General features: G+C 40.6%; 2 protein-coding genes across 2 annotated transcripts; one reads left to right on the top strand and one right to left on the bottom strand.

Moving 5' to 3' along the window:
• Positions 1-150: 150 nt before the first annotated feature.
• On the top strand, positions 151-9,419 carry cops6 (COP9 signalosome subunit 6). The gene is made up of 10 exons (XM_058413056.1): positions 151-310; positions 1,004-1,129; positions 1,227-1,358; positions 1,505-1,593; positions 1,682-1,744; positions 1,853-1,900; positions 1,988-2,102; positions 2,706-2,798; positions 2,877-2,977; positions 9,120-9,419. The coding sequence occupies exons 1-10, from the start codon at positions 244-246 to the stop codon at positions 9,258-9,260; spliced, it is 975 nt and encodes a 324-aa protein (XP_058269039.1). The 5' UTR covers positions 151-243; the 3' UTR covers positions 9,261-9,419.
• A 1,333-nt stretch (positions 9,420-10,752) lies between these two features.
• On the bottom strand, positions 10,753-16,429 carry LOC131364982 (uncharacterized). The gene is made up of 5 exons (XM_058408522.1): positions 16,383-16,429; positions 15,062-15,115; positions 12,526-12,570; positions 12,261-12,406; positions 10,753-11,859 (listed from the first exon to the last, which is right to left on the bottom strand). The coding sequence occupies exons 2-5, from the start codon at positions 15,108-15,110 to the stop codon at positions 11,140-11,142; spliced, it is 960 nt and encodes a 319-aa protein (XP_058264505.1). The 5' UTR covers positions 15,111-15,115; positions 16,383-16,429; the 3' UTR covers positions 10,753-11,139.
• Positions 16,430-16,507: the final 78 nt, after the last annotated feature.

Below are 16,507 nucleotides of genomic sequence, written 5' to 3'. Positions count from 1 at the left end.
TCTTCCATTTGCTTTTTATTAACTATCTCACAGTGTTACTCCATTATAAATTATAATGTAATTTTTTAACATCATTTGTATACTAATAATAAAGATATATTGGTACTGAACATGAAATTTTATCGATTTCATTGTGTTTATGTTGACAGCTACACCGCCATCTTGCGACGAATTAGTGACTCCGCCATCCGCTACGCATGCGCACTATCACACTATGCAGTTGAACGTCGCTGAATACTGCGCATGCGTGGTATGCACCCAGCGAAGATGGCGGCGAGTAATGGTGGAGGGATGGAAGTGGACGCGGCCGGTGAGTGTTTCTGTCTCTGTGTTGTGTTTTACACGCGCTTTTCATATCATTACGGCATCACAGCTCGTACTGCATTGTTTCGGTAACATGTGTGTAAGTAAGAAACACAGTCAGGTGTTACAATTAGAGCTGTCTGCATAAATTCAATTTCTGACTGAGGAGTCTTAGCCTGTGGAGAAACACTGTGCTTACAGATGATTGGCTAACGCAGATTTCGTCTTGGTTACGATTGGATGGTTTGCGTGGTTGTCCCGCCTCTGTGTAAAAATCTTTGTGCTGATTGGTCCATCGCGTGTAAGCTAAATTTGTGTTTTTGTCCATAGCTAAGATGACATGTTAATAATAATTACAATAGTGAGAATCATTTAAAATGCTTTAAATGTAAAATAAAGTCGCTTTAGTCTCATTTAGGCATCCATATTTCTTACTGTATTTGCAGAACGAGGAGAAATGACCAGAGAAATTTCTAGATATGTTGCTGCCTTACTCCATATAAAATGAATAAAGGCAGTGTTTATAAGCTCTTATTAACGTCTCACTTCCTTTGAGCACAGAAATCTTAACGTCATTTCCTTTGATCAACTGAATATTATACACTTCTTTCGAGCACAGCTGATCACCTTCATGTGCCACTTCACCTGAGCCACTATAAGATCTGTCATATGATTTAATATGTGTGTGTTCGTTGCACAGCGAGCCCCAGCGTGATGGCGTCTGGTGTCACCGGCAGTGTATCTGTGGCACTTCATCCTCTCGTGATCCTGAACATCTCAGACCACTGGATCAGACTACGATCACAGGAGGGACGTGTAATACAAGGTTAGACAGAGAACGAGAGAAGGATTTAAAGCTGAGCTGGAATAATTCTTTGGAACCTGTGTAATGTGTGTGTGTGTGTGCGCACATGTTCTTGCAGTGATCGGTGCTTTGATTGGGAAGCAGGAAGGCCGCAACATTGAGGTGATGAACTCGTTTGAGCTGCTGTTCCACACAGTAGAGGACAGGATTCACATTGACAAGGAGTATTACTACACAAAAGAGGAGCAGTGTAAGTATACACACACACACACACACACACACACACACACACAGGTATGCACACATGCACAGAAAATGAGGTTGAAGGACATTGAAAACCTTATGGACTACGGGAATCCCATATGGACACTGTGTGTGTGTGTATGTGTGTTTTAGTCAAGCAGGTGTTTAAGGACATGGAGTTCCTTGGCTGGTACACAACTGGTGGCGTTCCTGATCAATCAGATATCCATATTCATAAGCAGGTGGGCGGAGCCAAGGAGTATGCTTTTATGAATATTTAAATTATTATAACAGCTGCTGTGGCTTAATCTGTGCTTGTGTGTGTTGCAGGTGTGTGAGATCATCGAGAGTCCGCTCTTCCTGAAGCTTAACCCAATGACTAAACACACAGATGTAAGACACGCACACATACACTCACTAAATACAGTGTGTTACTGTACACTATCTAATGTGCTAATACACACACACACACACATACATTCACTCTCTCCTTTTCTCCAGCTGCCTGTGAGTGTATACGAGTCCGTGATCGACATCATTAACGGGGAGGTGAGGATGAAGGATGATGCCTGTTTTTTTTTGGGGGGGGGGGGGTGTATTGTGCTGATTCTGATTGTGGTGGTGTTTTGTTGCTAGGCGACCATGTTGTTCGCAGAGCTACCATACACTTTGGCGACAGAGGAGGCTGAGCGAATCGGAGTGGATCACGTAGCACGCATGACGTCGACGGGAACAGGAGAGAATTCCACAGGTAACTGTGTAGTGGGATATGGGTTTTAGAAAAGCATCAGTATCACGTCCTGTGAAGCATGGTGGTGTGTGCATCCGGATGTGTAGCTACTTTCTTGCCACAGGATCTGGATAACTTCAGGAGAATGAAGACGAAGAGATTTTAAGTAAGAGTAAGAAGTGTAAGAGAAAGAGTCTGACGTTAACCTTGATTGATTGAAATTCTGTGGTATGCTTGTTGAGCTGATCAAGTGAGGAAGTGTGGTCTATACCTCCTAACCTGTTGTGAGTCTGGAAAACAGATACAGGAAACAGTTACTGCTGTTAAAGGAGGTTCATTCAGTTGTTCAACACAAGGGTTACTGTGAATGGTGTCCTATAAATACATAGAGTATTATTATTCCAATTTCCAATTCAGTCCCTTTATTATTAGTAGAGGTACTAAATATCTGTCGGTCTCTCTTTCTGTCTCTGTCTCTCTCTGTCGGTCTCTCTCTCTCGCTCTCTCTGTGACTCGCTCTTTCTCTGTCTGTCTGTCTCTCTGTTTGTCTGACTCTGTTGTCTGACTCTCTGTCTCTATATCTGTCTCTGTCTCCCTCTCTCTCTCTCTGTCTCTCTCTCTCAGTTGCTGAACACCTCATAGCTCAGCACAGTGCCATAAAGATGCTGCACAGTCGAGTGAAGCTGATACTGGAGTATGTGAAAGCAGTGGAGGCCGGTGAGATGACGATACATGACACACTCCTATATAGTGTTGTTAGTGTGTTGCTTAGACTAAATGTGTATGTGTGTGTAGGTGAAGTTCCGTTTAACCATGAGATCCTGCGTGAGGCGAACGCTCTGTGTCACCGGCTACCTGTACTGAGCACACTGAAGTTCAAGACCGACTTCTATGATGTGAGTCTCTCTCTCTCTCTCTCTCTCTCTGTCTCATACACACATGCCAACCAGAAGCACACCTACTGAGATAAGAGTGTGTATTCTTGTTGACTTGCAGGGTCTCTCTCTCTCTCTCTCTCTCTCTCTCTCTCTCTCTGTCTTTCTCACTCTATATGTCTACACACCATCTTTACACCATCTGTGCATCTATGCACCATCTACATACCATCTATACACCATCTAAACATCTATACATCATCTAAACATCTACACACCATCTATACATCATCTACACATCATTCATACATCATCTACACACCATCTATACATCTACACATCATTTATACATCTTTACATCTATACACTATCTATACATCTACACACCATCTACACATTACGTACATGTCATCTATACACCATCTACACATCTATACATCATCTATACATTACCTACACACCATCTACACATCAATACATCACCTAAGCATCTATACATCATCTAAACATCAAAACATCGTTTATACATTATTTAAACATCTACACATCTACACACCATCTACACATCATTTATACATCATCTACACACCATCTATACATCATCTACACATCATTTATACATCATCTAAACATCTACACACCATCTATACATCTACACATCATTTATACATCATCTTTACATCTATACACTATCTATACATCTACACACCATCTACACATTACCTACATGTCATCTATACACCATCTATACATCATCTATACATTACCTACACACCATCTACACATCAATACATCACCTAAGCATCTATACATCATCTAAACATCAAAACATCGTTTATACATTATTTAAACATCTACACATCTATACACCATTTACACATCATCTAAACATCTGTACACCATCTACAAATCATCTAAACATCTGTACGCCATCTATACACCATCTACACATCATCTAACCATCTGTACACCATCTACACACCATCTACACATAATCTACAAATCAAGTCAAAGAAGCTTTATTGTCACTTCAACCATATATAGCTGATGCAGTACACAGTGAAGTGAAACAACGTTCCTCCTAGACCAGAGGTGCTACACATACAAAGACAAAGTACAGTGACCCAGACAAACATAGAGCTAAACATGGAGATAAAGACTAAACTATACTTAAGGTGCAATAAAAAAACTAAACTATACTTAAGGTGCAATAAATAAACTAGACTTACAACAGAAGCGCACAGGATGACAAGACAGTGAAGACAAACAACATATAGACCGACTTTTGTGCAGATAGCAGTGTATACAGTGAGTGCAAATAAGAAATTGACATTTTGTGCAAAGAACAGTGTATACAGTGAATGAAATATTAAAGTGACACATAAACAGGATTAATATAAAAAAATGTAAAGTGACATGTGCGTGCAAACAGGACAATTTAGTGTTTGTGTGTGTGTGTGTGTCCAGCACAGTTCAGTTCTTCTTGGAACACAGTTCTCAGCTTTTGTGCACGTGTGTTATGTATGTGTGTGTGTCCGTGTCCAGCACAATTCAGTTCTCCTGTTGAGATCAGATCTTGGTTGTACGTGTGCGTGTGTCCAGTTCAGCTCAGTTCTCTGTTGAGATACCTGATTGCCTGAGGGAAGAAACTGTTCAACAGTCTGGTTGTGCGGGTCCGAATGCTTCGGCACCTCTTTCCGGATGGCAGAAGGGTGAAGAGTGTGTGTGAGGGGTGTTTGGGATCATCCACAATGCTGTTAGCTTTGCTATGCAGCGTGTGGAGTAAATGTCTGTAATAGAGGGAAGAGAGACTCCGATGATCTTCTCAGCTGTCCTCACTATACACTGAAGGGTCTTGCGATCCGAAACGGTGCAATTCCCAAACCAGGCAGTGATGCAGCTGCTCAGGATGCTCTCGATGGTCCCTCTGTAGAAGGTGGTCAGGATGGGAGGTGGAAGATGACCCTTCCTCAGCCTTCGCAGGAAGTAGAGATGCTGCTGGGCTTTCCTGGTGATGGAGCTGGTGTTGAGTGACCAGGTGAGGTCCTCCGCCAGGTGAACACCAGGGAATTTGGTACTCTTGACGATCTCCACGATGGACCCATCGATGTTCAGTGGAGAATGGTCACTCTTTGTTCTCCTGAAGTCAACAATCATCTCTTTAGTCTTGTCGACGTTCAGTGACGGGTTATTAACTTTACACCAGGCTGCTAGTTGTTGCACCTCCTCTCTATACGCTGACTCGTCATTCTTACTGATGAGACCCACCACGGTCGCGTCATCGGCAAACTTGTTGATATGATTTGAGCTGTGCATTGTTGCACGGTCATAAGTCAGCAGAGTGAACAGCAGTGGACTGAGCACACAGCCCTGAGGAGCTCCAGTGTTCAGTGTGGTGGTGCTGGAGATGCTGTTCCTGATCCGGACTGACTGAGGTCTCCCAGTCAGGAAATCCAGGATCCAGTTGCAGAGGGAGGTGTTGATGCCTAGCAGACTCAGCTTCTCGATCAGGTGCTGAGGAATGATCATATTGAATGCTGAACTGAAGTCAATGAACAGCATTCGTAGGTAAGTGTCTTTTATTGTCCAGGTGTGTGAGGGCCAGATGGAGGGTTGTGGTGATGGCATCGTCTGTGGAGCAGTTTGGAAGATGCGCAAATTGCATGGGGTCAAGTGAAGGTGGCAGCAGGTTCTTGATGTGCCTCATGACGAGCCTCTCGAAGCACTTCATGATGATGGGTGTGAGTGCAACGGGACAGTAGTCATTGAGACAAGACACTGGAGACTTCTTCGGCACGGGGATGATGGTGGTTGACTTTAGGCACGTTGGGACAACGGCGATGCTCAGGGAGATGTTGAAGATGTCCGTGAAGACATCTACTAGCTGTTCTGCACATTCCCTGAGCACTCTGCCAGGAATGTTGTCTGGTTCAGCAGCTTTCCATGGGTTAACTCTGTGTAGAGTTTTCCTCACGTCAGCCGTGGTGAGACAGAGCACCTCGTCCTCTGAATAAGGGATTCTCTTCCTCACTGTCACGTCGTTACCTGCCTCAAACCGAGCATAGAAGCTGTTCAGCACATCTGGAAGGGAGGCATCACTGTCACAGGCAGGTGGAGCTGGCCTGTAGTTGGTGATGGACTGGATGCCTTGCCACATGCGCCAAGTGTCACCGCTGCTCTGGAAGTGGCCGTGAATTCTTTGGGAGTGTGTACGCTTTGCCTCTCTAATGGCTCAAGACAGTTTAGCCTTAGCCTTTAGTTTCTTAGGGTGTCCTTGTCACCAGTTCTGAAGGCAGAGTCTCTGGACCTTAGCAGTGCACACACCTTTGCAGTCATCCACGGCTTCTGGTTGGAGTGTTTGGTGATGGTCTTGGTGACAGTCACGTCATCGATGCACTTCCCGATGTAGCCGGTCACTGATGCCGTGTACTCCTCCAAGTCAATAGAGTCGCCGTTGGTTGCAGCCTCCTTAAACATCCCTAAATCATCTATACACCCTAAATCATCTACACACCATCTATACACCATCTATACACCATCTACACACCATCTACACACCATCTGTACATCTATACACCATCTATACACCATCTGTACATCTACACACCATCTACACACCATCTGTACATCTACACACCATCTACACACCATCTATACACCATCTACACACCATCTGTACATCTATACACCATCTATACACCATCTACACATCATCTACACACCATCTATACACCATCTGTACATCTATACACCATCTATACACCATCTACACATCATCTACACACCATCTGTACATCTACACACCATCTGTACATCTATACACCATCTATACATCTACACACCATCTATACACCATCTACACACCATCTGTACATCTATACACCATCTATACATCTACACACCATCTATACACCATCTACACACCATCTATACACCATCTACACACCATGTATACACCATGTATACATCGTTTATACATTATTTAAACATCTACACATCTATACACCATCTGTTAATCATCTAAACAAATATACACTATCTATACATCTACACATCAATACATCACCTAAACATCTATACAACATCTATACATCGTTTATACATCTACACATCTATACACCATCTACACATCATCTACACATCTTCAATACATCATCTAAACATCTATACATCATTTATACATCATTTAAACATCTACACATCTACACACCATCTACACACCATCTACACACCATCTACACACCATCTACACATCATCTATACATCGTTTATACATCATTTAAACATCTACACATCTATACATCTACACATCACCTACACATCTATACACCATCTACACACCATCTACACATCATCTACACATCACCTACACATCTATACATCGTTTATACATCATTTAAACACCTACACATCATCTACACATCACCTACACATCATCTATACATCGTTTATACATCATTTAAACACCTACACATCATCTACACATCACCTACACATCATCTATACATCGTTTATACATCATTTAAACATCTACACATCATCTACACATCTATACACCATCTAAACAAATATACAACATCTAAACAAAAATACGCCATCTATACATCATCTAAACAAAAATACACCATCTATGCATCATCTATACATCATCTATACACCATCTATATATCTACAGTACCGGTCAAAAGTTTTAGAACACCCGAATTTTTCCAGTTTTTTTTATTGAAAAGATATAACAGATAGCAGGCAGATATAACAGCTGAACACACTCATGGCATTCTTTCTACAATAGAAATCAAATATTCTTCAGAAAGTTCTTCCCAAATCTGTTGCAGAAGTTTCCATAAATGTTTGGCACTTGTAAGTTGCTTTGCTTTCACTCTTCTGTCCAGTTCATCCCAAACCAGCTCGATGGGGTTTAAGTCTGGAGACTGTGCTGGCCACTCCATGTTTTCAAGCTTACCATCTTGTTCTTTTTTTCCTGAGGTAGTTCTGGCATAGCTTGGACTTATGTTTTGGGTCATTATCTTGCTGTAGGATGAACCCCTGGCCAACTAGGCGCATACCAGAGGGTATTGCATGGCGCTGCAGAATGCTGTGGTAGCCGTTTTGGTTCAGGGTGCCTCTCACTCTGTACAAGTCACCGACCATGGATCTAGCAAAACAGCCCCAGACCATCACACTTCCTTCTCCATGTTTGACAGTTGATGCCACACACTGTGGAACCATCCTTTCGCCTACTCGACGGCGTACAAAGATCCTGCGTGATGAACGGAAGATTTCAAATTTTGATTCATCAGTCCATAATACCTTCTTCCAGTCTTCAGTAGTCCAATGGCGGTGTTTCATGGCCCAGGCAAGCCTCTCTGTCTTATTCTGACGTCTTAGCAATGGCTTTCTTGCTGCAACTCGTCCTGTCAAACCTGCAGCTCAAAGTCTTCTCTTCACAGTTGAAACTGAGACTTGCTTACTACGACCACTATTAAACTGTACTTGAAGCTGTTGTCCTGTGAGCTGCCTATCACGCAAGCTGTTAACTCTCAGTCCTCTGATTCAGTTGTGGCTTTGTGTCTGCCAGACCTCTTCCTGTCAGAGTTTGCCCCAGTTTCTGAGTGTCTTTTGATGGTGAAGGAAACTGTACTCACTGACACCTTGACTTTCTTTGCAATTTCTATGTAGGAAAGACCTACATTTTTAAGTGTTATGATGGTCTGTCTCTCTTCCATTGTTAATTGCCTTTTTCTCACCATTTTTGTAGCAACAAATATATTAAACAATAAACTAAACAAATATACACCATCTACACATCATCTACACACCATCTTTACATAATCTAAACATCTCCACACCATCTGTACATCATTTATACATCATCTATACATCCTCTAAACATCTGGATACCATCTACACACCATCTATCCATCTATATACAAAGATGTTCCAGCATAACCCAAGTTCATTGATATATACAGGTCTCCTTACACAAAAAAAAAAATCAGATTAATAGTTTTTCTTTGTTAAATAATATATTTTTAATCCATCTTGGATCATACTTTTTGATAAACTGATAATCTGTTTGGTAACAGTAAACAAGTAGATGGATTGACACTATATACTTTGTTCACTATATAATCTGTGTGTGTGCGCGTGTGTGTGCATGCAGCAATGCAATGACGTGGGTCTGATGGCGTATCTCGGCACCATCACCAAAACCTGCAACAGCATGAACCAGTTCATCAACAAGTTCAACGTTCTGTACGACAGACAGGGGATCGGCCGGCGCATGAGGGGGCTGTTCTTCTAACACACACACAGGTTTCATATAGGGTATTGTGTAAAGTTACCTCTGTTCAGTTATATAACGATACAACCAACAACTCCATCACCACCGACTCACACACTCTGATCTGTTCTGCTCTGTAGTGTGTGTTCTGTTAATAAATGTCATTTTGATTTTTGAGAATTGTGTGTTTTCTGATTTACATTCAAAACATGTTTTTACTTTCTAATATTTTATGTTTAAAGTAGTGGTTTATTTAATACACTATATTGAACTATAAAGAACTAGTGTTTATAATGACCTTAGAAACTACAATGACCTAATAATGACCTCATGGGTCATTGATTGCTGTTGTAGAAAGGACATTAATCAGCTACAGTTACATTATTTACTGTTTAGTGTCACCCAAATGAGGATGGGTTCCCTTCTGAGCCTGGTTCCTCTCAAGGTTTCTTCCTTTCCATCCCAGGGAGTTTTTCCCTTGCCACCGTTGCCACAGGCTTGCTCATTAGGGATAAAATAGTCTAATTATAGAATTTAATAATTTATTCTTATTTCTAGTTAATTAGTTATTTTTTTATTTATTATTATTATTTTTTATTTCCCCTCCCCTTTCTCTGTTTTCTTCTTTTGTAAAGCTGCTTTGAGACAATGTTCATTGTAAAAGGTGCTATACAAAATAAACTGAATTGAATATTGCCAAAAATTTTGGGACACCCCTCCAAATCATTGAATTCAGGGGTTGGGCTCGGCCCCTTAGTTCCAGTGAAAGGAACTCTTAATGCTTCAGCTTCATACCAAGACATTTTGGACAATTTCATGCTCCCAGCTTTGTGGGAACAGTTTGGGGATGACCCCTTCCTGTTCCAACATGACTGCACACCAGTGCACAAAGCAAGGTCCATAAAGACATGGATGAGTGAGTTTGGTGTGGAGGAACTTGACTGGCCTGCACAGAGTCCTGACCTCAACCTGAAAGAACACCATTGGGATGAATTAGAGCGGGGACTGCAGTCATGTTGGTACAGGACGGGGTCATCCCCAAACTGGACCCACAAAGTTGGGAGCATGAAATTGTCCCAAAGCCAACCTGTAAGATTCTCGATGGTTGTTATTATTTTATCTTATGAATGGAATGCTGGATCCGTAAAGAGCTGTTTAAAAAAAAAAAAAAGTCTATCACAGCAGGTATGGTGTTCATTAGTGTGTGTGTGTGTGTGTGTGTGTGTGTGAGAGCCACGTGGCAGTCACTTCCACCTTTTATACCCTGAGTGTCCTGCTGTGTGTGTTTGTGGGAAATGCAGGATCAGTGGAAAACTTCCATTAACAGGAAGCAGCTGCTTCTTTTTTTTTTTTCAAAGCCCTAATAAACACTCTGCAGGACACTACCTTTATAAACCCAGCCTTTACATACGGTCACTAACGAGCAGGACGACCTGCAGAGCTACACACCCTGCCACGTCTCATACTCACACGCTGTTTAAAAGAATGCGACACCAGAACCAGCGAGTGTGTTTTAATTAGGTTTTATTTTCCCATGTGTAACATGCACACTGAACAAACATGTTGAGTCAGAATGAGTGAAAAATGAGGGCAAACTCTGTAGAGGTGTGGAGGATTGTTTGTGTTGTGAAGGTGTAAGGCTTGGGGTTGTGCTTGAGGTGTGACGACGTGGCAGCTACGCAAGCTGGTCAAAGCCGAAACATGCACGTAACGTGTAAATAGTGAAGATGGCAGGACTTAAAGTGACCAGCTTGCGTAACTCCACACTGTCACGCATCAGGCTAACGATATTGCTTCACATTTTACGCCTTTACGCTTGAACACTGACTGAACACATGCAGCATCCTTAGCTAAAAAGCAGTATAACCCCAGCAGAACTACCCCCTGATTACATGTTTATTTATTTGATGTTGGGGGAAGGGTAAGAATAGCGAGCAGCATTGTACAGCTCTGAGTGGACATCATATGGATACGGAGAACCGTAGTATGGGTAGACGGGTTTCTTAGCGATGGGAGCAGGAGGCGCTGGTGTCTCGTCCTCCTCTTCTTCCTCTTCAGGCTCAGGCTCTGGTGGAGGGGGCAGAGATTTACCCTTCATGGGGCGGGGAGGGTTGTCGATAAGACAGTCGGGGTCCCAGTAGGGATCACAATCATACTCCATTCTTTTATGGATTACAGGTGCGGGAGGTGGTGCAGGGGCGGGGCCTTTAACTGAGACAGGAGGAGGAGGTGGTGGGCCTTGGAGCTTACAGCTGGGATGGTACCTGGGGTCACAGAGCACAGGTATTGCCCCTGTGGGCAGGTACACGATATGAGGCTTGCATAGAGGATCTTTGGCATTACACAGGTAAATAACATCAGCCTGGGAGGGGACCAAAGGGGCGGGGCCTTTTACAGCAGGGGGTGGGGCAGGGGTTTGCTTAGGGACAGGAGGAGGAGCAGGGCCTTTTACAGAGGCGGGAGGAGGGGGCAGCTTGCAGTGTTTGTCTTTGGACGGGTCACATCTGGGCAGCATCGGCACCCCCAGCTTGTTCTGGAAGGTTGCAGCATCAGGACCATGCACCTGCTCCAGGTGTCTCATCTGCTGATACAGCATTCGGATCCGGTCGATCTCATACAGCTAGGCAAGGAGAATACAGGAAACATAGATCTTTATGGGTCCAAATATTGTATATCTCAAATCTGATTGGTCAGTTGACAAACTCAAAATACTCAAACTCCATCTAAATTAGAGTGATACAGAGATTATAACATTAGATAGCTTCTTGGTCTCCACATTTGAAGTAAACTACCATTGTTTGTGGACTATGGAGCTGATGGGATACCAGTATGAAATATTTTAACATTTTTGGATTGAAGTTGAATTGAAACACTTCCTATTTGTTATAACAAGGTGGGATTTCAACATACCACTTGGCCATGCTCCATATATGCTAGCTAGCCATATATGTCAAACTGGAATTGCTATCAGTTGTGTAACATTTTGTAAAGTAGTTCATGTTAGAAATGTTCACTGCTCACCCCCTCTGTGTGACCGATGCTGCTGTAGTAGCGATAGTAGGACTGGAAGTCAGGATAGTGCCTGTGCCAGCGTGGGTCCACATTCCTCCGAGAGCGTGAGAGAAAACCATTAGCCTGATCCGCATCTATACTCACAGAAGTCGAGTCTGAAAGAGAGATAAACATGAGGAAGGGAACATGGATGAATGCTAACTCAGTTAGAGAGGACTGTATGAATATATGCTGTAGTGTTTTAATGTGGATGTTTGATAAGAAAGATGTTTACCTTCTGGTTTGACGGTGTCAAGCAGCGACTTCGCCTCTGACCATCCTGCATAGCACAGAAAACACACGTTACTTTACAATCATATGCATTAGGTTACAGTAAAAACAAAACATGTAACAAAACTCATGTTAGAGTAACGCACTGAGTTGCAAATCATGTTACAGTAACACATCTGGTTACAGTAACATCAGGTTACAGTAACATCAGGTTACAGTAACACATCTGGTTAGAGTAACACATCAGGTTACAGTAATACATCTGGTTAGAGTAACACGTCAGGTTACAGTAACATCAGGTTACAGTAACACATCAGGTTACAGTAACACATCTGGTTACAGTAACACATCAGGTTACAGTAATACATCTGGTTAGAGTAACACGTCAGGTTACAGTAACATCAGGTTACAGTAACACATCAGGTTACAGTAACACATCAGGTTACAGTAACACATCTGATTACAGTAACACATCAGGTTACAGTAATACACCTGGTTAGAGTAACACGTCAGGTTACAGTAACACATCAGGTTACAGTAACACATCAGGTTACAGTAATACATCTGGTTAGAGTAACACGTCAGGTTACAGTAATACATCTGGTTAGAGTAACACATCAGGTTACAGTAACATCAGGTTACAGTAACACATCTGGTTACAGTAACACATCAGGTAACAGTAACACATCTGGTTAGAGTAACACATCAGGTTACAGTAATACATCTGGTTAGAGAAACATGTCAGGTTACAGTAATACATCTGGTTAGAGTAACACATCAGGTTACAGTAACACATCTGGTTAGAGTAACACATCAGGTTACAGTAACACATCTGGTTAGAGTAACACATCAGGTTACAGTAACATCTGGTTAGAGTAACACGTCAGGTTACAGTAACATCTGGTTAGAGTAACACATTAGGTTCGAGTAACCCACCAATCATGTTACAGTAACACATCTGGTTAGAGTAACACGTCAGGTTACAGTAACATATCTGGTTAGAGTAACACATTAGGTTCGAGTAACCCACCAATCATGTTACAGTAACACATCTGGTTAGAGTAACACTCCAATCATGTTACAGTAACACATCTGGTTACAGTAACACATTAGGTTACAGTAACACACCAATCATGTTACAGTAATGCATCATTATAGTAACACACCAATCATGTTACATTAACACATCTGAGTTACCACATAAGGTTACCTTAACACATCTGCATACAGTAACACACCAGTGATGTAACAGTAATAGTAACATGCGAATCATGTTACATTAACACATCTGGTTAGAGTAACAGCAATGAGGTTACAGTAACATCAAGTTTCAGCAACATGTAAACTATGTTTCAGTAACACATCTGGTTACAGTAACACAACTGGTCACAGTAACACACCAATGATGATACAGTAGCACATCAAGTTAAAGTAACACATTAAATTATGTTACAGTAACACACCTGTTTACTGTAACTCACCAATTATGTTACAGTAGCACATCTGGTTACTGTAACACATCAAGTTATAGTTTACACATCCGGTTATAGTAACACACCAATCACTTTACAGTAACACAAATATACAATACCCCAAGGATCAGATTATAGTGTTCCCAAATCTGCATTAACCCCCTAGTTATAAGAATTGCTTTGAAAAGTATAATTTGCGACATTGCTGTATTGCTCATTTCTTCATTTCAGGTTTTTCTCAGCATTATTTCTTAACCTGAAACTGGCTTTGATCCCAGCCCAAAAAAACAATGCTACTTAGCCCCGCCCCTTCTCCTTATAAGGCAACTCACATGGTCTGGAAGGTAAGATTTTAATACAGGGAGTCAGGCTGGTTTGGGGAAAAGAGGGCATGCCAGTATTCTCACTGCACTTTGCAGCAAAGTGGTTTTAAAATTTACAGATAGATAGATAGACAGACAGAAAGACAGACAGACAGACAGACAGATAGATAGATAGATAGATAGATAGATAGATAGATAGATAGATAGATAGATAGATAGATAGAAAAACAGATAGATAGATAGATAGATAGATAGATAGATAGATAGATAGATAGATAGATAGATAGATAGATAGATAGATAGATAGATAGATAGATAGAAAAACAGATAGCTAGATAGATAGATAGATAGATGTTGACCATGTTAGGCTTTTCATAACAGATCCAAGGCTGGAGATTAGTAGATTGGTAGATTAGTGCTTAAGATGTTGAACTAGTGCTCAGGAGGTTGTGAGTTCAAATCCCCCGTCCACCAAGCTACTATTGCTGGGTCCCTTAACCCTCCATTGTATGAAATGTGATAAGAATTGAAAGTTGCTCAGGATAAGGGACGTCTACCAAATGCCAGAAGTCTAAGCTTCACAAAATAGAGTCTGGGGACCCTCAGACTACTGAATAGTTAAACTGGAACATAAAAATTTTATTTTGTTTAAAATCACAAATTGTTTTTGTGTTATTAGTTGTAGTTATTTTATTAAAAATGGGTTAAAACAAAAAAAAAAAATCTATATGTAATTGATACTCACGTGGCAGCAGCACGATGCAACACAACACACAAAGGAGCCTCAGGACCATGATGGCTGTGTAGATACACACACACACACACACATGATCGTCTTACTTATAATCATTCTTTGCAGTTAATTAATGTCATGATTATTTCTAAAGCTTATAATATCATTTAATATACCAGAAATTATATATTAGAATTAATAGTGCCTTTTTTTGATAGTATAAATATATGTTTTTTGATGGATGCACATGGCACTGTATAAGATCATCACAATGTTCTCTAAACCCCAAAAACAGAAACGTCCTTTCAGCTGCTGCTTTTTTAATTGTCTCACAGCAGAAGCGTTAAGTAACCTTCATGATCCCTTAAAGGTTGTGAGAAGAGGTGGAGCGAGAGAAACCTATTTAAAGTGTGTGTAAAAAGCCTAGACCTATCGCTGGAGGGCAGGAAAAGTTACAGCCTGCATCTGTACATTTACAAAAGGGGCAGTAAAAAATGAATGGATACAGACGTCCGGTGTTTTTTGTTTTTTTTCCTCTGACAAGAACAGATGTTTATTCTGGTCTGATGTTTCTAATTAATGACACACGACTTGTATTTATGTTTAAGATGGCATTTTTGTAATTGTCTAGGCGGGTTAAAAATTTAATTATTAAATCTGGCTAGATGTGTAATATTTCTCAAATTTTTTTAATAGTTTTTTAAAATAATTCATTTACATTTAATTTAAAATACTTTTAAATATGCTGTCATTATACATCGGTGAAAAAATGGCTATTTGTTTATTATTAATAATAATAATAAGAAGAAGAAGAACAACAACAACAACAAGAAATAAACTAATACATAATTATTAGAAATTTCATAATTATTAGAAATTAAGGTCTAATAATAATAATAATAATAATAATAATAATAAAGAAAACTCCATTATGAAGAAGAAAAGTTCTTATGAAATTAACTTTATTTTAATTAAAATTCAGGATTTAAGCGGAGACAATTTAAGATTTCATTTGCAATGATGGAGTACAAGAAAAAAAACAATTTCTGTTTATTTTAGCAAGAAAAATTCAGAGTAGCTGAATTTTTCATAAAAGAGAGAATTTATATAAAAATAAAGTTCCACCATTATGAGCAACATAAAAAATGCTTATATGCATTTAAATATATATTTATATATACATAATGAATATACAAATTAATTTTCAATTACTAATATCATATTTTATGATTTTAAAACATTAATAATGAATTCTCTGCCCCTTTCCATGTCACTATATATATATATATATATTCTATCAATTCTCTCATGTGTACATGCAGTGGGAACTCACCTTGCGCGTGCCTCCGCTTTTCCTTCCCTACCGCATGCTCAGGTGAGTTAAATACACCGCTGCCTGTCACTCATGCAGGACGGATAGATGATTGGCTGGTTAGTTCTAATGAAACCCCGCCCACT

This window comes from Hemibagrus wyckioides, linkage group LG02 (assembly GCF_019097595.1).
Source record: "Hemibagrus wyckioides isolate EC202008001 linkage group LG02, SWU_Hwy_1.0, whole genome shotgun sequence".
Lineage (NCBI taxonomy): Eukaryota > Metazoa > Chordata > Actinopteri > Siluriformes > Bagridae > Hemibagrus > Hemibagrus wyckioides.
This window is presented reverse-complemented; position numbering and strand designations above follow the sequence as displayed.